Source organism: Neomonachus schauinslandi, chromosome 2, assembly GCF_002201575.2.
Source record: "Neomonachus schauinslandi chromosome 2, ASM220157v2, whole genome shotgun sequence".
In the NCBI taxonomy this organism is placed as follows: domain Eukaryota; kingdom Metazoa; phylum Chordata; class Mammalia; order Carnivora; family Phocidae; genus Neomonachus; species Neomonachus schauinslandi.
This window is the reverse complement of record NC_058404.1, coordinates 173,708,713-173,730,964: the sequence shown is the minus strand read 5'-3', so window position 1 is coordinate 173,730,964 and position 22,252 is coordinate 173,708,713. Positions and strand designations below refer to the sequence as shown.

Sequence of the window (22,252 nt, the reverse complement as noted above, 5' to 3'; positions counted from 1 at the left end):
GGAGTAACTGACAGGAAACTCATCTGTCTGTGTGGCCAGGAGAGCACTGTGGTGAGGGAAACAGCAAGTACCCACACTGTCATGGGCATGAATTTTAATCAAGGATTCCCTGGCGAATGCTCATTGGAGGGGAAGAGAGAGGTGAATTGGTTTGAACGATGAAGAGGGTCCTCATGCTAATTCACATTTCAATATGATCTTCTGAAAATGGTCACATAATCAATATATGTGTAAACTTATGGTGGAAAAGAACAATGATTTGTCTCTAAGTCTTTCCTAAGCTGTGCTTCAAACTTCCTTCTTTTACAAAAAATTCAAGTGAATTCAGTTCACACCATTTCTATTTGTACTTTGGCAGAAACAAGGCAAGTTTCAAAAAACTCTCAAAGGTTTTTTTAGGTGGAAGGAAGTGGTGTGTGCATATGTGTGTGCTTCTGAAATCACGTCACATAGGTGACTGTCATTTGGTTATTTGTGCTATTGTGACTGCCTTTTAGTCTTCCTCTCTGCTTGGAAGTTTTGTTCTGAAGGAGAGAAGGGTTCTGGGTCTGGAGGCTGTTTCTGTGGGATTCTGCAGGGGCCCTACTTTCTCAGTCATACCTCACCTACATATTTACGTAAGCCATCTGCTGACCCAAGTTTTGCTTAGCCTGAACTTCCTCTTTTTTTTTTTTAAACTGAACTCATGACATGTGATTTCTAGTAAATAATGATACTGCTTCAACACTTACTTTCTCACCACATTAAATAACTTGCTTTGTCAAAGGGAGGAAGCAGGCAGAGGCTGGTACACCATTTACGCCACAATCACCATCTTCTCACCACTTTGGACTTACAGGGCCATCTCCCTGCCCTGTCAGCAATGACTTTATTTTTTAATATGACTTTTTTTTTTTTTTTACCTAAGCATATGAAATACTATAAAGAATAATCTCAACTATATAAATGAGAAGATCCGGAACTATGGAAAATTTTTACATTCACAGGCTCTTCAATTCTACTAGGTTTTTTTAGTTGTAATCATTTACAGAGTTATTTTAAGGTTCAAGAATAACATGGAATTTCATATCCCATTGCTGGCTGTGAAGAAAGCAGAATTTACCAGGTGTATGCTTTTCAAATGAAACTGGATAAGAGAAATCAGAGTTTTGTTGGCTTGTGTGTGTGTGTGTGTGTTTGACAGGGGGTGGGTGGAGGGGAGGCATCATGAACCTCATGGTGATTTTGGAATTTTCTGTAACTTAGTTTCATGCTTTCCTCACTAGAGTTAATTGTAATAACATGTATATTGCTTTATGCTCCACCCCTATCAATTATAGAAGAAAGACACTAAAATCTTGGTAAGTAGAGATATGTCCATTTTTTTTTTAACCTGTGAAAATTTTACAAAGCCTTCTCCCTCTTTCCATTGTTGCAGTTCTAGCTCTCCTTGGCTCTTCCTTGACCTGCCTTCCATGACTGCAATCTTACTTTCCTCTAAGCCATCAGAATGACCTTCAAAGACAGCCTTGACCATACCACTGAAAAATCTACCTTATATTGTATATGAGATATTTAAGGAAGAAAATGATCAAAACTGGTTTAGCCAGAAACAGGATCCTTTTTTGGAAGGGGCTTTGCCCACCAGTATAATCATAAGAGAACCTTTCCCTTCTCTTGCTGCTCTCCTTCCTCTTTATCTACCCCTCCTTTTTCTTTTTCCTCCCCCCTCTTTCTCCCTTCTCCTCCACTCTTCCCCATCTCTTCCCCCTTCTCCTTCTCTGTTCCTTCTCACTCCTCCTCCTCATTCCCCCTCCTTCACTGTCTGTTCATACAAGGAAAGGTTTTCTCTGCTCAGCGGACAGTATAAGTAAACCAGGAATTGTGCTCCATATTGTCTTGTGGATTTCAAGAATTCTTTTACATAGGAAACACATAAATTCTTCCCTCTCTGAGAAAATTTTAACAAAAAAGTAATTGATATGTTTACATGTATTCTAAAATCGTAACATTTAGTAAGTAAAAAAATGATGTTCATTAATTCAAACAATTTCCAGTTCATGAACTCCAACTGTAATGTTTTTCTGTAGAAATATCAGCCAATATGTCAATTAATGATTACTAATTAAATGCCAGCTATATATGGGATATTACCTAAGACCTAAAAGATAATAGTAATAGTGGTCAAAGCCCTAGCTTTCGGAAATTACAATCCAGTTCAGGAAGTAAAGCATAAACACTTCAAAAGTTATAAAACAATGCAATAGATAAATAATAATTGACTACAACAATCTAGTAACATCACAGGACAGGAACTGATGATTAACTGCTAGTGAATGGCCAAGATGGTAAGTTCTAGGACACTTCAGAGAATGGGGAAGCATGGAGCAGTTTGTTCAAGGGAAAATAGCTGGAGAATGGCAAAGCTACTGTTGGAATCCAGTTTGTCTGATTCCAATGGTGGCACTCCTCACTGTGATACCTAGAGTCTCCTTCCGTAACTGAGTTCCTCAGGGCTGGAAGCAGAGATCATTCCATTTTGCAATCCCCCATCTCCCAGGTATGGATTCAATAATGTTCTGTTGAACTGTTTAATGAATAAATGAATGCATGCTGGGGAAATTGATAAAAGAATTGAAGGAGGAGTCTTTATAGCCCACAAAAGCTTTACGTGTTTGCTTTTCCCCCTAATGGTTAGTTACATTTAGCAGAAGCCTACCATGCCTTCAAAGGAATGACTAATGTGGGGATTTTACAGCTGTGGCCAAACCTGGAAGGAAGATGTTTGTGGCTATCCAGGCCTTTCCTTGTAATATTCATATCACTATTTCTTTGGAAAGGCTACTCCTATCTATAAGCCAAAAAAACAAAACAAGGCAAAAAAAATCAGGAAACTTGAAAAAAATTCTACAAAAGAATATTGGAATTAGATATTAGCATCTAATTCTAGAATCTAGAAATTAGAATACACCAGAAAAACACAATGCTCCAAGCTGAACAGGCACCTTGACAGTCTTCAGGACTGACAAAAACGCATTGGGATTATAATTTAAAAGTGGAACAATAAAGAGGAGGTAGTTTATATAAATTTGAATGGTGTTGCATACCTTTGATTTGCTGAGCTGCTTGTAAAATCGATAGTGTCATAATAGACATTGGGGAGGGTATGTGCTATGGTGAGCGCTGTGAATTGTGTAAGACTGTTGAATCACAGAACTGTACCTCTGAAACAAATAATACATTATATGTTAAAAAAAAAAAAAGAAGAAGACAGTAGGAAGGGAAAAATGAAGGGGGGAAATTGGAGGGGGAGACGAACCATGAGAGACTATGGACTCTGAGAAACGAACTGAGGGTTCTAGAGGGGAGGGGGGTGGGGGGATGGGTTAGCCCGGTGATGGGTATTAAAGAGGGCACGTTCTGCATGGAGCACTGGGTGTTATACACAAACAATGAGTCATGGAACACTACATCAAAAACTACTGATGTAATGTATGGTGATTAACATAATAAAAAAGAAAATAATTCAAATAAAAAAAAATCAGTTGTGTCTCCCACATAACTACATTTATGGATCAAAGGCGTCTGCTTTTGCCAGAATTGCTTGGAACAGTGAGCAAAGTTTCAAGTATATTAGCAATAGTTAACATTTACCCAGTGTTTGCTGTGTGCCGGGCATGTTGGAAGTGCTCTGTATATTTTATGTCATTTGAACTGCTGTATATGTACCATTTTGCCCTTTGGTAGATTAAAAAAAATGAACATGGAGACACTAATTTCAAAATTATATTTATCTATTCCAGACTGATTTTGACAACTTTTTTTTATTGACTCCATGTATGTCCTACCTATAGTTCTGGAGTTATCCAGAACCTTGCTCATGTTACATCTGCAGCCATCCCTGAAAGCCCCTTCCTTCCATCTGTCCCAGCTCCTTACATCAGGTGGGGTTTCTTGAATTGGTCCATCTGGTTACCAGCATCCTGAAGGTATCTCCCTTCGTGACTGACTTTTTCAAAGGCTGAGAGAGATTTATTCCCATCCTCTTGACAAAGCCATGATCAAATTAAAGCCCTAAATAAAAAGAGCCATTTTCTAAGAAGCAATTGAAAGAACTAATGGAAAAACAAAAACATAAGCTTGGCTGCAGTAAAATGAACACAGGCTTAAGACTAAGAAAGACCTGAGCTTAAACAAAGATATGGATTGGGATTTCTTCTGGGATTGGTAGCAGTCTGATTTCATTTCCAAAAAAAGTTAATTTCTAGATTTTTCTCCAAGCTAGACCACTCTCGGTCAACTCATCTTGCTCTAAACCTGTTTTTTTTTTTTTTCTCCCTCTCTCTCTTAATCTTACTTCTCTGTGGGTTTATGCTGGTCTTCAGATTTCTCTGTGTAGAAGCACTTCCTTTTATTGTGTGGACCAAGCATTTCTGCCAAAGCCTTCAGGAAGTTCTACACTGACTGTACAATGACAATAATATCCACGTTGAAAACAAGAGGATATGTATTGACTGTTGTTGGTGTCTTTTATTTATTTTAAAAGTTTATGGGGGTGTAGGGATTTTCAAAGGCCCACAAAAATAGAGAAAATACATAATGAATTTACATGGACCTATCATCTTGTGCCATTTTTAAAAAAGATTTTATTGATTTGTCTGAGAAAGAGGGAGAGCGAGCGAGCAAGCATGAGCAGGGGGGAGGGGCAGAGGGAGAGGGAGAAGCAGGCTCCCCACTGAGCAGGGCTTCATCCCAGGACCCTGGGATCTTGACCTGAGCCAAAGGCAGACGCTTAACAGACTGAGCCACCCAAGCGCCCCTGCCATTCTTGTTTCACCTAATACCACTGGGTTTTTTTTGTTTGAATCTCTTAAAGCAAATCACTTAAAGCTACTGTATCACTTTACTTGTAAAAAAAATTCTGTATGTTTTCTAAGAGGGTAAGGATTTTAAAAAAACACAGTACCATTGCTACACCCAATGATATTAGCAATTATTACTTAACAGCATCTACTACCCAGCCTATGTTTTATATTTACCTACTAACTCAATTTTCTCTTTCTATAGTGAATTTGTTCAAAAACAAGGTTCAAAAAGTGCCCACAGATTGTATTTGTGTGTGTCTCTGTCACAGTTGAATTTTTAGTGTAGGTCAGGTCCTTTATGGACTTTATTTCGATCTACCCTCAGCATACTTTAGAGGCAGGATCCATGGTCTCTGCCTCAGAGAGTTTAGTAAGAGAGTGTAGATGACTTGCCTGGACTTGCACCACCTCCCAGGGCCAGAGGCTGTGCTGGGACCCAGACTTCAAAGTCATTCCTGTTTCATACTGTTCCATGTCCCCTTGTTCCTTGAGCAAGCCATATCCTTGCTTACTTTACATCTGCCACTTTTATTACCATGTCATATTGCCTCTCATATCCCTTGCCCTTTCAGCGTGTTTGGCAATTCTAGACCTTTCAGAGAGCCAGACTGGTTGGACCTTTTGTTGAAGCTAAAATAGAGCTAAAATCTTGAAATAGAGCTGCCATAGCCTCGGATGGTGGTTTCCCTTGTTATTTGGGATTTTTCTGCTTCTGAGGCAGAAGAGACTTTCTCTATCATCTTGGTGTTAAATGCATAGTCACTTCTGAACAGCTCAGTAAGGTCCTCTGTCTAACTCATGTGGTGACAATAGTTCATAACACCTCATTTCAGAGCAGAGATAATTGCTATCCCTTTCATATGATGAAGGCTCCAGCTTTCTCTGGCTTAGGTTATAAGTTCACATTCCTTGCTTTTTGTGATGATTTATAATTCAGATTCCCTCAAAATATTCGCTATGGTTTTAAAAGAACAAAAATACTTCCCATATATGTTTACAGTAAAAGATATGATTCCCAGCAGATAAAAGGGAATGTTCAGTTATAATGCTTTTTCCCAAACTGCAAGAGCTTTTTATTTCCCTTTTTTTTTTTTTAAGGATGGTAACACACCAGCTTTAAATAAAATGGATTCACATGGTGAGGAAGTTATTTGCTCTCTAATCCTTTCCCTGACCCTCTGAGTAGATCTCAGGTTAATGTTAGCATATTTTCACATCTCTCTAACACAAAAGCTTCCCTGTTAATAAGCAGAGGACAATTCTTAGGCTCAGAAATCTTGGTTGGCAACAGAATTCAATAGTATTGTTTTAATTGTATTTATTTTTAAGGTTTCCATGTGGTTATATAAGCGAAATTGTTTTTCCACTTATGACTAAAATACCAGTTTCTTTTAAAAATGCATTTGTGTAGGTTAAAAAGAGTAATTTTAAAGAGAAAAATATTAAGTAATGACAGCTATTATTTTGAGTACTTCCTACATACAATGTCCTGCTTTAAGTTACATGCTAGAACTCAGTGTTTCTGGGGCACCTGGCTGGCTCAGGGGTAGAGCGTATGCCTCTTGATCTCGGGATTGTGATTTCAAGCCTAACTTTGGGTATAGAGATTACTTAAAATAAATAAGTAGAAATTTTTAAAAAAGAACTCAGTGTTCCCTTCAATGGCTCTATGAGGCAGGTACTAGTAACATGCCCATTTTATACATGAGGAATTTGAGGCACAAAGGGAATACTTTAAGATCTCAAGTTTAATAAGTAGTACGATTAGGCTGAGCTGAGCTCTTTCCCTTCACCTAATACTGGCTCCCAGTCCAGACCGGTAAAGTCGATTTATGTAAATGGTGAGCATAGCACAACGAGTACTAGAATGGTTGAGTGAACATCTTGCCTTACACTTTTTTTTTTTTTTAAGATTTTATTTATTTATTTGAGAGAGAGAGACTGAGAGAGAGAGCACATGAGAGGGGGGAGGGTTGGGAGGGTCAGAGGGAGAAGCAGACTCCCTGCCGAGCAGGGAGCCCGATGCAAGACTCGATCCTGGGACTCCAGGATCATGACCTGAGCCGAAGGCAGTCGCTTAACCAACTGAGCCACCCAGGCGCCCCACTTTCAACCTTCACTTTACATACAAGTTTTAACTTACAGGTTAAAAAATAAAGGATCTGTATTCTTACAAGTGTTAATTTAAATATTTTTGGTCAAATTATTTTACCTCTCTAGACCTCAGTTTTCTCATTTGTAAAGTAGACATAATAACAACTATCTCACAAGGTTGTAGATAGAGTAGACTATACTGAGGTTATATGATATACTCTAAATGGTTAGAGTAATTATCCGTACATGGTAAATAACAAAAAATAGTAGCTGATATCATTATCTGGAGGCACTATGATTCACTGTTTAAGTTAGGGCTTTAGACAGACCTAGGTTTCAAGACCATGTTACCTTGAAGAAGTTACATCTGGGAAACGGGGATGACGGTTATTCAAATTATTGTCGTGGGTTTGGAATGAAATAATAATAGTTCTGTATTTGTCTGTCATTTGTCCTGCTTGGTATTTTCTGAGCTTCTTGGATCTGTGGTTTCATCTCTGACAATCATTTGCAGAAATTCTCACTATTATTTCATATAATTCTTCTGTTCCTTTATATATTTCTTCTCCTTCTGGAATTTCTATTACATGTATGGTTTTTGTAGTTCCTTAGTTCTTGGATATTCTGTTTATCTCTTTTTTTTTTTCTCTCTTTCATTTTTAACTTTGTGATTTCTATTGAGAGATCCTCAAGCTCAGGAATTCCCTCCTCAGCCATACTGATATGGCTGTTACAGTGTTTTTGTTGATGAATGTTACAGTTACATTCATCTCTGTTACAGTGTTTTTGATCTCTAGCACTCTTTTTTGGTTCTTCCTCAGAATTTCCACCCCTCTGCTTACAGTGCCCATTTGCTCTTATGTACTATCCACTTTTTCAGTTACAGCCCTTAGCATATTAATCCTAGTTCTGTAAAATTTTTGGTCTGCTGTTTCTAACATCCTTGCCATATCTGAGTCTGGTTCTGATGCTTGCTCTGTTTCCTCAAATTGTGTCTTTTTGCCTTTTAGTATGTTTTGTCATTTTTTTCTTGATAACTGAACACACTGTACTGGGTAAAAGGAACTACTGCAAATAGGCCTTGAGTAATGTGGTGGTAAGGTTTGGGTGAGGGGAGGTGTTCTATAGCCCTATGATGAGGTCTCAGTATTCAGTGATCTTGTACCTCTGGACTATGAACTTCACATGAGTCCCTCAGTCTCCCTCCTAACTTCCCCATTCTGGGGGGGCAGGATGTCTAGAGGAGGGTGGAGTTGGGCATTTCCCTCCTCTCCCCCGTCAGTTAAGACTCTAATAAAACCCCAGCAGATTAGGCTCTGGCTATATAGTTTCTACTAAGAACTTTCTACTAAGTTCTACAGAACTTTCTGGTATATTTAAAAGTGGTTCTTTTCCCCTTCTCCCTGCTGGAAGCAGGGGGAATTTTTCTGAGCTTTCACTACGAGAACCTGGTGGAAGTTCATGGAGGTAAAATTCACAAAAGTGTGTGAGTTCCCCTTGACTGAGTCTCTCTGAAGTTTTTAACTCTTAGATCTGTTCACATTAAGCCTCCAGCAATTTGTCAATTATAGTTCAGGTTTCCTTACCTGGCACTGCATCTGGAGGCAGTTTCTGCTCTGGTAAGCTGTGATTTTCTGTATTCATCTGTCAGTCTCTTCAATTTTGGGGACAGAGGTTCACCCTGTGACCTCACTTGTCTGATGGATCTAAAAAGAGTTGTCGATTTTTCAGTTTGTCAGCATTTTTACTTATTAGGACAGAGTGGCAACTTCCAGCCTCTTACATGCCTGACTGGAAACTAGAAGTCTAGCCACTTCTTCACACCGGTACGTCCTCGCTCCACATTGATACTGGCTCAGCTTTGATTTGGTGTTACCTTGCATGCATAACTGCAGCACAAAGTTTTATGCTGACATTAATCATTTGTACCAGATTACTTCTTTGATCAATATTCTATCTAACTTATTTACAGTGCAAAGCCATTAAGAATTCTGTAGAAATTGTACATTAGAAAGATTGAGAATATACAATTTGCTATTATGATGCAATAAATGAACTCAAGTTAAGCAAATGGCAGCAATTACTTAGTTGCAGAGACCTCTATGCAAGATAAATCAGTAAAAGTAAGCAGTGAAAGCCAGTATTTAGTTATGGTATCTTAAAAGCTTCTGGTAAAATCTGTGCTAAAGATACACAGAAACATTCTAATTATATATACTTTCCTGATCTATTATTATTCATACACTTTTACTTGGATATCTTCTAACTACAAAATAAATGACCCATTTATCAGAAAAATCTGCAGTAGGTATGTGGAGGTAGAAAGGGTGTGGGAGTTAAGACTGGATGGAGGAATTGTTGCCACAAGATATCATAATAATTAACCAGTGAAAGTCTCTTCATGCAAAAGTGCCCATAGGGTAAATATAAAATAATAACATCAGCATGGCATTTTTGTTTGTTTGTTATATTTCACTGACGTCGTTCTGCGGTGCTAGGTGGCATCCATGCTAGATGGTGCTTTAAGTGTCAGAAAGTTTTCATGTTACTTTACATAAAAACTGGTTCTCTAGTAGAGACCCTGAAAAGTAGTAGACAGGTAGAAATTAAAGAGAAAACCTCCACTTATTATTTCTATATCTGCCCATAGCAATAGTATTATTGTGGGTGCTCTTAGAATTAGCACCTAATAGTAATTTAAAATAGGATATTCCTTTTTTTTTAAAGATTTTATTTATTTATTTGACAGACAGAGACACAGCGAGAGAAGGAACACAAGCAGGGGGAGTGGGAGAGGGAGAAGCAGGCTCCCTGCCAAGCAGGGAGCCCGATGCGGGGCTCGATCCCAGCACCCTGGGATCATGACCTGAGCTGAAGGCAGACGCTTAATGACTGAGCCACCCAGGCACCCCAGGATATTCCTTTTTAAAAAATATTTTATTAATTTATTTGAGAGAGAGAAAGAGAGAGCAGGGGGAGGAGCAGAGGGAGAGGGACAAGCAAACTCTCTGCTGAGGGTGGAGCCTGACGTGGGGCTTGATCTCATGACCCTGAGATCATAACTTGAGCTGACACTCAACCAACTAAGCCACCCAGGTGCCCCCAAGTAGGATATTCCTCTGGGATTCAAAGATAGCATCATATTATGGCATTGTTTCCACTTAGCACTTCAAAATATGTGTGAAATAATGGGAAGGATTTATAATTGTTCTGACCACCCCCCCCCTTTTCTTACTTTTATATTAAGTTTTGTGGATTATTGTAGTGATTTCTGCAGGAATTTCACCCCATCATCCTTGCTGAACTCCCTCATCTGATGCAAGTTTGTCCTAGGCTGGAAGGGGGGGGCGGATGCACGATGATGACTTATGTTATCAAACAAATCAGCCCTAGAGGCAACTGTCAGGGCAATTGTTTGCACTGCCTTGTTTCTCATTCTTGTTTTCAAGCACATGTTTCTAGAGTGAGGTTAACTTAGTTAACACCGGCACCATCCTAAGCATCCTGAAAGCACAATAGAGTGAGGGTGAATCCTGGCCAAGATGGAAACTTTGTGTTTCTAAGCCCTGTCAGAGACTAGGTGGTCAGCAGTGCCTGACCCCGTGAGACTACCGGAAAAGAGAGGGTCTCCAGGATTTTTATGTCATGGCAACACTCAGATCAAGTCTTGCTATACATAAAGCTATACTTAACAGGATTAGCTTTAGTTACAAATGGATCTTTGGACAAGCATCTATGTATTTGAATTTGGGAGGTGTATAAAGCCTTTCTGCATGCAACATGAGACTCTAGTTCTGTAAGACAGGGGTGACCAAAACGAGTGACTTTTGTCAAGCACTCACGGTGTGCAAGGAACTCAACTAAGCTATTCCATTTTATTCCAATGAAAGTGCATTATTTTATTTCATTCAAAGCTCACTACAAACCTAAGAAGTAGATAAGATAAGGATAGAAAATTTAAGGTTTAGGAAACTGAGGCATGAATTGACTCTCAGGAACCAACAATTGACAGAGTGGGGTTTAAGCTCAGAAGTACCTCAGAGCCTGCATGCTCAAGCAGTCTTGTATTAGGGAAAGAAAGCACCAGCTTTAGAGTTAATCACAGCGGGGTTCAACCCTCCACTCAACTCTCTGAGGTCCCAGCCATGAGACCTCAACCACTCTTGAGCCTTGCTATCCTCACTGATCAGAGAGGAAAACAGTAAGAGCTCCTTCATTTTCCTCACAGTATTTTGGGCAAAGATAGATGAGATAACCAAGAAGAAAAAGAATTTGTAAATAACAGTGAAGCAGGCTCAATTTTGAGAGTTTCAGACTTGCCTAATAAATGGGTGCTGAGGGTTTACCAGCTTAGAAGATTTTTATATGAAAGTTGAGGTACTTTCTGGGTAAGAAACTAACCTGTGTTTACTGGGTCTGAAATAACTGAGTAAATGTGATATGATCGGACAGACTTCCATTTGTGGGGGTCAGGGTGGATTTGCCTAAAAACACACATACATGTTTATATACAGTTGCCCCCTTGCACAATGTGGGGACTAGGGGTATTGGTCCCTGTACAGCTAAGAATCCACATGTCACTTTTGACTCCCTCAAAACTTAACTGCTAATAACCTACTATTGACTGGATGCCTTACTGATAATATAAATAGTTGATTAACACATATTTTGTATGTTATATGGATTAATACTGTATTTTTACAATGAAGGGAGCTAGAGAAAGGCAAATATTATTAAGAAAATCATTAGGAAAAGAAAATACATTTACTGTGCTATATCGTATTTATTGAAGAAATTCATGTGTAAGTGGATCTGTGCAGTTCAAACCTGTATCGTTCAAGGGTCAACTGTATATTAAGTATATAAATATATTTTATTAAACACATATAAATATGTATTAACTATTCTATGTTAAATACACAGCATATTAATATATATTTGAAGCATCAGAAACTATCAGAATCGAGTGCCATAGTTATTAGTGAAATGTGTTTCTCAGTTCAGCCCCTTGGATACATGATTGTGTCCTAAAGAGAAAGCTTTTATTTTTTATTTATTTTTTTTGAGGGGCTTTTTTTTTTAAATTTTATTATGTTATGTGAGTCACCATACAATACATCATTAGTTTTTTGATGTGGTGACCCACGATCCATTGTTTTCATATAACACCCAGTGCTCCATGCAGTACGTGCCCTCCTTAATACCCATCACCAGGCTAACCAATCCCCTCACCCCCCCCAAAAAAACCCTGTTTGTTTCTCAGAGTCCATAGTCTCTCATGGTTCATCTCTCCCTCCGATTCCCCCCCCCTTCATTTTTCCCTTCCTTCTCCTAATATCCTCCAAGCTATTCCTTATGTTCCACAAATAAGTGAAACCATATGATAATTGACTTTCTCTGCTTGACTTATTTCACTTAGCATAATCGCCTCCAGTCCCATCCATATTGATGTAAAAGCTGGGTATTCATTCTTTCTGATGGCTGAGTAATATTCCATTGTATATATGGACCACATCTTCTTTATCCATTCATCTGTTGAAGGGCATCTCGGCTCTTTCCACAGTTTGGCTATTGCGGATATTGCTGCTATGAACATTGGGGTGCATATGGTCCTTCTTTTCACTACATCTGTGTCTTTGGGGTAAATACCCAGTAGTGCAATTGCTGGGTCATAGGGTAGCTCTATTTTTAAATTTTTGAGGAACCTCCACACTGTTTTCCAAAGTTTTAATTAAAAAATGGAAGACCTCTTTCACTAAACTCTGTGACACATCAGTTACCGTCATGTAACACGATGGGTAGGGAGCCGCTTTCTTCATTCCATCACATTTTACCACAGAGCATACATACTAGGAGGGTTTAGGGTGGCCACTAGTGGAGAATTGCTTTGCGTTGGAAAAAATGAGGAACAACCATGAGCTCCGTACAGAGCCAGTCGGGATACGTAGGAATAATGGCAGAGCCGCAGTGGAACAAACCTACGGCTAACCACTGGTGTGCAACAGCTCTGCTTATATGATACCTCTGGAGCAAGAGTGCAGGATGGGTAGAAACCATCATGGCACGCTCCATGATAGTGCACATGGAAGCCCCGGGAAGGGAGACAGTTGTGTCCACAAAAGGAGCCCGGGTGGCTGCATTGCCTGGCTGAACATCGAAAGGTAGCTAGTGGAACAGTGTGGCTGCCAAGAGAGTAAAGCCTGTGAGTTTGCTCGGAACACTTGGAGAGGACTGTGCCAGAAGCTAGAGTTTCTGGATGAGGAGGTGGACAACAGAGCTAAGTCATCTGTGTCACCCCTGTAAGGTAATGTATGAATTAGCCATGATTATGACTACTATATTCCTACAGTGTAAGGTATGTAAGAAGCAAGCCGAATTTCCCTTTGGTCCTGGTATTAGAAATCTTTGTCATTTTTTGGATAAAGCTATTTCTTTCATTCTTCTGTGCACTCGGTAGGATCCATTTGGGGTACAAGTTGATAACTGGTGTAGGTCCTACTTGACAGTGTTTTTCTAAGGGCAGCCACCATATTTCAGTATCAGAGTCACCCAGTTGGCTTGGTATGAATATGGCCTTATCTGAGGCCAACTGAATTAAGCTGTGAGCTTTTTTTTTTTTTTTGCCTTTTATTTCAGATTAATTTTCATGAACACTAAGGTTTGAGAACTTCTCCTTTATCTCCTTTATCTTCTACTCAGTGAGTAGAAGATAAAACCCCTTGCTGAGAGAGTGGCAGTTAGAGGCGAGGTAGAGGTCTTGCAAAGTGGTAAAGGTCTGAAGTATTCAAAGTAGGGAATGGTGGAAGAATCTTCAGGGATACGTAAAAACATTCTTGAGCAGCCCTGGTCCCTGCTGAAACTGAAGACCTTAAATTTATGATGATAAGAATCCTCAAGATTGTCCACAGAGGGTCCTCATGGCTATGACGTATTTATTGAGGTATGGTGTGGCAACCGTTTGGTAAATATAAGTACTGATATAAAAGAAGATACAGAAAAGGATATAATAGGTTCTATGAGCAGCAAGTCCATAAAGAGGTATTAAAAATGATTAGAGAAGACAACTGAAGGGGCGCCTGGGTGGCTCAGTTGGTTAAGCGACTGCCTTCAGCTCAGGTCATGATCCTGGAGTCCTGGAATCGAGTCCCACATCAGGCTCCCTGCTCAGCAGGGAGTCTGCTTCTCCCTCTCACCCTCCTCCCTCTCATGCTCTCTGTTTCTCATTCTCTCTCTCAAATAAATAAGTAAAATCTTTAAAAAAAAAAAAAAGACAGTTGAGGCAATACGAACTTTATTTAATACTTCATGAAGTGGACAGTCTCAGAGAACTACAAAATGGGGCAGAAGGCAAAAAGCTTTTATAGGATGACTAAAGAATAAGGAAGAGGCAAATGGAAAACATCTGTTTGCCTGGGGCCCCATAGTCAATCTTGTTTGAGGTGAGAGGCCCAGAGTTGGCTTGGAGTTTGGGGATTGGCTAGTTGGATATACTACATTTCTGGTCAAGCAGTGCATTTACAGGGACACAAAAATTATCTAAGTTTTGGTTTTCTGACTTTGCACCCTGGGCAGAAGCATCTCCATCATGGGCCTAAAGATTTATTCAAACAGAGGCACAGTCATGTCTTGAAAGGGGCCTCAACATGCAGAGCTCTCGTTGACATCTGGGTCTCCATTTTGTTGCTGCTTCTCTGCTCACATTGATGCTGTAATTCTGGAGGAGCAGGAAAAATACAGCCGTTGGTCATCATCAAACTATCAGAACCAGGGAAAGTGGAAGCACTGGAGTCTAAGGAAGATTTCAAGCAATTCCTGCTTCTAATCATCAGCAAGATGCAGAAGGACATAACATCTTGCACTTGAGTGCAGGGGAGAGCTTATATGTAGAATAGGAGCACGCTATGGAAAATGGAAGGTCTGCTCATCCAAATAAAAACCCATGCGAAGGCCTCGGAGGAAAGCACACTGGATCATCTTTAGAACCCAAAAGATGGAGTCGAGGAATGACCAAACATTGCAAAGAAGGCCAAAGAGGAGGACAAAGAGATTCTAAAGATGGCAGTGAGGTATTGATTGACCTAGTCTAGGAGACCGAGAAAAGCAAACAAATCATCTTGGAGGATCGGCAGTTTACAGCCAGTGGTTTCCGGTCAACTGATGGAGACTGACACCATAGAGAAGCTGAAACTAGAGAGCCTTCTGTGTTTTCTCATCCTTTTTGTCTTCTCTGTCTACATGCTGTCCTCACTTATACTATGTTTCTGCTATGGTTGGTCTGTGGTTGATGACTTCAATATGAATTTGGATTGTTAAATGTTTTGTTTGGGAAAGTTCTTTTTTTTTTTTTTTTTGAAAATGCTCTCACACAAGAGATTTAGGGCCTAGATTGTAAACTCTTGCAGGAACTGGATTTGTTCCTGAAGTCTGGTTATTTCTAAATGTTGAGGTGCTTTGCTCTTTCTTGTGTGACTGGATAGCTCCCCAGAAGTTTGGGTCTGGGTGTGACTCATGAGACTCAGAATTGGATTTCTCCAGCTCTGGAGGCACTAAAGGAGCTACATTACTTCTAGAAGACAACTCCATGCAACAAGTACTAAAGAAGCTGAACAAGGGACCAGATTTCAGCTGGGGATGTGAATGGGGCGGACATGGCTAGGATGGATGAATCAGAAGAGGGAGCAGATGATGGTATTGTCTATATTTTGAGACTTTAATTTCTGGGTGAGACCAAAGGAGGAGAGGGTGTTTTGTTCAAAATTTAAATTTCATGTGACACACTAATTGACATAACCCATTTGGTCAGTTTGTTTGGACAAGCCTGACTCAGCTTTATTTGACATGGAACCTAGAACAGAAGACAAGATCTTGGTATTCTATACAAGTTGATGGAATCCCCTGATGCATTTCAGGGGATTCTGGACATGAAATGAAACAGATATTTACAGAGGCTGTTGAGGGGCTGGGGAAGAAAAGTGAGGACTGTCTACATTGGACCCTACACTGGACAGGGAATAGGTATCTTCAAGGTTCCGTAAGTAGTCCAGCCATAAGTTCATTTACATAGCAGAACTGATAAGTATTTGGGGTCAAAACCCTACTATAAAGGGAAAAAAAGTTGCCATGTTAATAAAGCTACTTATTTTCTTGAAAAAGAAAAAGGATACAATAAAGTACTGAAAGCCAAGTTGGGGAGAGAAAACAGGCATATATGAATGGCATTAACAACAACACAAGACAACATTATGTTAAAAGATAAATTGAATGATAGTACCTAACTTCCCAAATATGAAAGCAGGGATGAGAGTAGTTGATAAAAGAGGTGAAATTTGACTGGTGCTTTAAAAATATGGTAGGATTTGTAGGAGGAGATCATTCAGGTCAAGAGAAGATGTCATCATATAAACAGTTTATACTACCCTATGTATATAATACCATTTCCAGCGCTGTGAAGAATTAATATAGGAACAAGATGACTTTTGGTTCTCAAAGACATTCCAATCTAATAAGTAGAGCCAAGACTGATCATAGCAGGTTCTTGGAGTGCTGAAAACATAATGAAGGGAAACTTTTGAAGGTGCCATGGGAAATAATGTTGGGTAAAATAATAAATGTGCTCAAGTCCAGTTTTTTGGGTTGCACACAAAAAGATCAAGATGGCACATATATGAGCTCAACTAAAAAATGGTTCACTTGGTTTTAAGAATTCGGTAACAGGGTTGTATTTAGGCAATGCGGAAGGAATAATAACCGAAGGAGTCTTAACAACAATGGCCTATAAAATTCGAGACACAACACTATTTCAGGTGTGAATGGCTTTCTTTGCTTCCAATTTTTTTGGACCACTTTTTAGTTAATGAGGCCTGCACTGCACTTAGTATAAATAAGACATATCTGTATATATCTGAATTACTTATAATTTTATACCGATGCCTTCGCGAGGCTAATGGTGAAGGGAAAACTGCTACTTACACCCCACTACACTCTTTTACAAGGTAGGTGTGTATTATGGAGAGCTTGGGAGCCAGGTTTAGATTTTGCCAACAATCTTCCTGAGCAGTGACATGTTCCACATGGCATTTAAGAAATGGTATTCAGCAAAATAAAATACACAATATTAATATAAAAGCAGGTAACCTTAGAAGAATAGCAAACCTTCCTTCACCCAATAGTAGACGCTGAGAAGATGCAACAGAAGATTCCACCAAGGAAGGCATCCAGGGAGCCACCTTTGATACTGGGAATCCATGGGAGGGGATACGCCATAGGACAAGCAGAGGCTTCTCTGTTCTGCCTGGAGCTGACCCTGAGCACTAGTGAGATTTGAAAGGTGGTATGCAAGGCAAAAATAGTGCACAGAAAAAATCATGCAAAAACAAAAGGGAAAGGGAAGAAAAAGGAAGTGAAGGGAGCACTGAACGTCCCTGATGAAGAGGCCAATTGGGAGATCAGCATAGTGACTTCAAGTCTAAAAGAGCCAGAGATTTCCATGCTCCTCCAACCCACTACTTTTATCGTTGGGCGCCAGAAGGACGGGGCTTGAATTTTCAAGTATGTGAAAAAATACATATCCTTAAACAGTAGACTCACTCTCAGTGCATCAAAATGCTATGACACATTTCTGAAGAAAGAAGGACTGAGGGAGGAAACTTATTTATACAAAGAAATAACAGTGTCTCTTGTCTCAGGCTCAATCCAGGCCATGTGCCCTTTGATGGGAAAGATAGAATCTGCTTCACTGTTTAAATGGCTATTTCTCATTTTTTGTTTCGTGAGGTTTAAGCACATAGTTGATGTTTCAAAAATTATGTGCACTTACTTTTCAATTCCACAATATTAATACACTTGAACTTTTGTTGTTCTTATGCTATTTCCTAATTTCCCCCCATTAAAGCTTCTCAATGGAAATTTTATATACATGTTTATGTGATGACTATGACAAGAATACCTACAAAGTACGATATCCAGATTTAACCACTTGTATTGAAATCTCCCTATGAACCAGCAGTGTGCTGTGTTAGTTAGCGTAACACACTTGGATTATCCTTGTATCATTGCTGTGAAGTAAGTGTTTTTAAAAAAGTTTTTATTTTGAGAAGTATTGAAGCATATGTGAGGATTGCCTTTGATCAGGCACTTGGCAATTCAATACTTTAGAGAGGAAAATATTCAAATATAAGAAAAATTTCACCTCTTATCTTAAATGGTAGAGGCATTTGCCTTTGAGAACATTCTTACAGGAAGGAGGCATTTATAGCTAATGACATTTTCCACATAAAAATTGGTGCCATTGAATATTGTATGGATATGTTGTCATTAAAAATTAACTTTGAGGGGCACCTCGGTGGCTCAGTGGGTTAAGTGTCTGCCCTTAGCTCAGGTCATGATCTCGGGGTTCTGGATCAAGCCTCATGTCAGGCTCCGTGCTCAGCGGGGAGTCTGCTTCTCCCTCTCCTGTTGCCCTCCCCACCTCGTGTGCTTTCTCTCTCTCTCTCTCTCAAATAAATAAATAAAATCTTTAAAAAATTAACTTTGATTACCAGTCTTAATTTTCTGAAATCCTGTATGGCTCCTAATATATTAGCTCATATGCTTTTATGTGTATATTATTTTGACCATTTGGACAGTATTAATGAGAAATACTAGCTTTTCAACAACTTTATTGTTCATACCAGTACCTTAAGTAGGATCACTGAAATATTCTTTACTGTGCATGCATGCAAAACTTGGTTCCACTGTAAATTACTACTGTAGCATTTTCTGTCACAAGTGCATCTGCATATAAGTAAATCTATGTCAGGTTTTATAGACAGCTTTTTAAAAACCTACATGAAGCTTGGAAAATGATTTGTAGAAGGTATTTTTTTCCTTCAGGATTGTCTGTATTTTCCAAAATGTTCCAAATAATTAAAAGGTATTTAAACTCGCTCTATTAAAAAAAATAATAAAAGGTTTTTATTGAAATAATTATGGATTCATAGGAAGTTGGAAAATAGAGTACAGAGAGGTCTGGGGTATCCTTTACCCCATTCTCCTTAGTGGTTACATTTTACATAACTATACCACAATATCAAAACCAAGAAGTTGACATTGATATAATGTGTGTATATAGTTCTAGGCCTTTTTATCACATGTGTAGATTGTGTAACCACTGCATTCAAGATACAGAACTATTTTATCACCACAAAGATCTCCCTTGTGCTACTCCTTTATGGTCATCTCCCACCATCCATAACTCCTGGCAATTTCGAATCTATTCTCCATCTCTATAATTCTGTAATTTTAAGAATGTGATATAGATGGAATCATAGAATATGTGACCTTTTAAGACTGGAGTTTTTCATTCAACCATTGGGCAGAGGCCCATGCAAATTGTTGCTTGTATCAATGATCTGTTCCTTTTATTACTGAATAGCACCCCATAGTATGGATGCCCCATAGTTTGTTTAACCATTCACTACAGCAGGAAATTTTAATTATTTCCAGTTTGGGGCTGTTACAAAGCTGCTACAAACATTTGTATACAGGTTTTTGAGATTTTTTTTTTTTTAATAAATCACATTTCAGAGCTGAGACCAGAGAGGTAAATAAATTGTCCAGACAACTGAACAGTTGTCCAAACCCAGATGTTGTTCCTTTATCTCCTGTGTTGTTTCCATGATCCCATATTCACTGAGAACAAACTATTCTGCAGACAGTGGAGAAAAGTAATAATTATATATTTGAATATTCTTGATAAAATATTGGTTTCAGAAAAATATCTGCTCAAAAACGTGATTATTTTTGGCATCATGTATGCACTTTGGTTCACTCATTCATTCCCAAAAATTATTGTTAGAGAACCCAGGCCTCGTGCTGAGTGCTGGGGCAAGGTGCCTTCCCCATCAGGGCTTTAATAAAATATTGCATTTGTTGCATACAGGTAGCTTGCTCTATGTTTGTTGGTCTTAACAGTTTCAAATTTTAGTTGGAAAATATTTATTCAGAGTTAACGTGACTGCTATACTAATATTTAAACGTGTAGTCTTACATTTAAATTCATTGAAAGATTTGGGTTAATGTATTTTGCCTTATCTTAGGAAAGCAATTGCTGAGCATGCATGCACAAATACACATTCTACTTTTGCAAGGTGTGCAATTCAGTACTTCTTTCAAATATGGGTAAGGTTCAGATGGATTTTTATTTGTAGCTTGTTCACAAATTAATGAATTCTTCTGCTTATTCTGTGTCCTTTTCCTCCAATAGCATAAAAAATTGATCAACCATCCACAGAGTACCAAAGAATTTCTACCTATCCTGTAGGTATGAAATATTTGCTCAGTCCTCCTTACAGTGGCACTATTTTTCCTCATATATATGTGAATCATTGTATAAAAAAAGGAGAAAGTGACTTTGCAATTAAATAATCATTATGTTTATTAGCCTAATAGATGAATTTCCTTTGGAAGTCATGCACATATAAACCAAAACATTCTCAAATATGGGTGTAATTAAAATTTTTGAAATCTACAAGAAATATGAATCCTGCTAAGGATTGTTTTACTAAGATAACTAAGTAATTGCTTACTTTGGTAAACAACTACAGTTAGTTCCAAAATGTTGACAATTAATTTGTGAATCAAAGTGTGGTCTCTTCAACTCCACATTTGAGGCCAGTAGATTTTACATAGAGGTATGTGGGTATGAAACCACAACAAAGGAAACATTTGATAGTTGATTGTGGTTATGCATAATTCAATTATATAACAGTGATGTAGACTTCAGGGTAGAATTTGACATTTTTATTCTATTTTAGCCTTTGAAACAATTCATTTTATAGTGTTAATGGTCACTAAATAATTTATTGATCTTCAGATCATTTATTATTTGATCTTGGTCTTGAAAAGATATCCTCTTTCTGATCTTCCTAGCACCCTCCTAAATACAACTCAGAGCAAACAACTCTCAGCCTGCATCTTCTCTGATTTCTAGAAAGCATTTCACTCCTTCTCTTGGGTGCCACGGCCTGCCCTGGTTCTCCTCCTCCCTCTCTTTCCCCTTTGTTGACTCTCTTCCTCCTGATTCTGCTGAATTACTACTTCCTCTCCCAGGCCTCTTCTTTCTCTGTCCTCTCCCCTCAATGAATTCATCAACTTTTACTGCCCTAACCATCTCCTCTGATGTGAAATATCCCAGCTCTGTAGGGTTCCGGGGTGGCTCAGTCGGTTAAGTGGCTGCCTTCAGCTCAGGTCATGATCTCCGGGTCCTGGGATGGAGCCCCGTGTTGGGCTCCCTGCTCAGTGGGGAGTCTGCTTCTCCCTTTCCCTCTACCCTTACCCCCACCCCTCTTGTGCTTGCCGGGAATATTGTATTTAGGAAAAAGATTTTTTTTTTAATGGGTTTGTCAGCTGCTATAAAGGCTTGAATGGTGTGCAGAGCACAGAGTTAGTTGATGACATCTGGCATAGTTTCATAACCCTGGACATCTCGGTAGTTGAGTGTAGGGTGAGTAAAGTAGGATTGGCAATTGATAAATTGATAACGATGAAAGCTAAAAAGGACAACAGATTCCAAGGTGGATGCAAGGCGGTTGTTGACCTACATAGCTGATCATGAGGAGCAGCATGTGCTTCTAATAGTATGAAGGTACGTGAGACCCAGTAGAGATGAGTGACGGTCATCAAAGGACTCGCTGCGTCAGTGACAGGGGTAAGAAGCATATTAAGTAGGAGGAACAGAACAGAGCTGTGGAAGTTTAGGAAGTAGTGGTCAGCAGTAATATTGAGAAGCTGATGCCTTGGAGGGAGATGAAACCTGAGGATTGGCCATGAAAGTCAGTTTCTTATGTGGAATCACAGGTGATTGATGTCAACAAGATTAAGGAACAATGTGGTCGGAGCTGTGACTGATTATCAACAGGGTTACTGATGCTGCTGCCAGCCAATGGCAGGAGATAGAAGATGTGGATGGGGAGAGGAGGCCTGCCCGTCCATCATGAGCCTATATTGCACGATGGAAGCAGAATGTTGATTTGAAAGTAATGGAGACTCCATTTCCTGAGTAGCTTTCCCAGAAAAGTGGCACGATTCATAATGTAAATTTATGCGCAATTTCTGTGAGTAGGTAGATGGAAGGAATCATGGAGTCAGAGGTGGCAGATGCAGAATTCTTACCTCCCATCAGACCAGGCAAGAGTTATTCGGAGAATGGTGCAGGCTGGGGCACAGAAGCTGGGAGATGGGGGGCTCAGGGGCTTTACTGGGAGTGATGGCTCGGAGTTACACAAAGAAAAACAAATAAACAACCAACCAAACAAGAGAAAAATGGAATCATGAGT

The 22,252-nt window shown here is 39.2% G+C and overlaps 1 protein-coding gene across 1 annotated transcript in view; it reads left to right on the top strand.

The window, feature by feature from the left end:
* DTHD1 (death domain containing 1) overlaps positions 1-22,252 on the top strand; it is a 69,804-nt gene that overhangs the window by 46,548 nt on the left and 1,004 nt on the right. Inside the window, 2 exon segments of the mRNA XM_021701637.2 lie at positions 20,182-20,212; positions 20,215-20,238. Of these exon segments, the coding sequence (XP_021557312.2) occupies positions 20,182-20,212; positions 20,215-20,238 (55 nt within the window).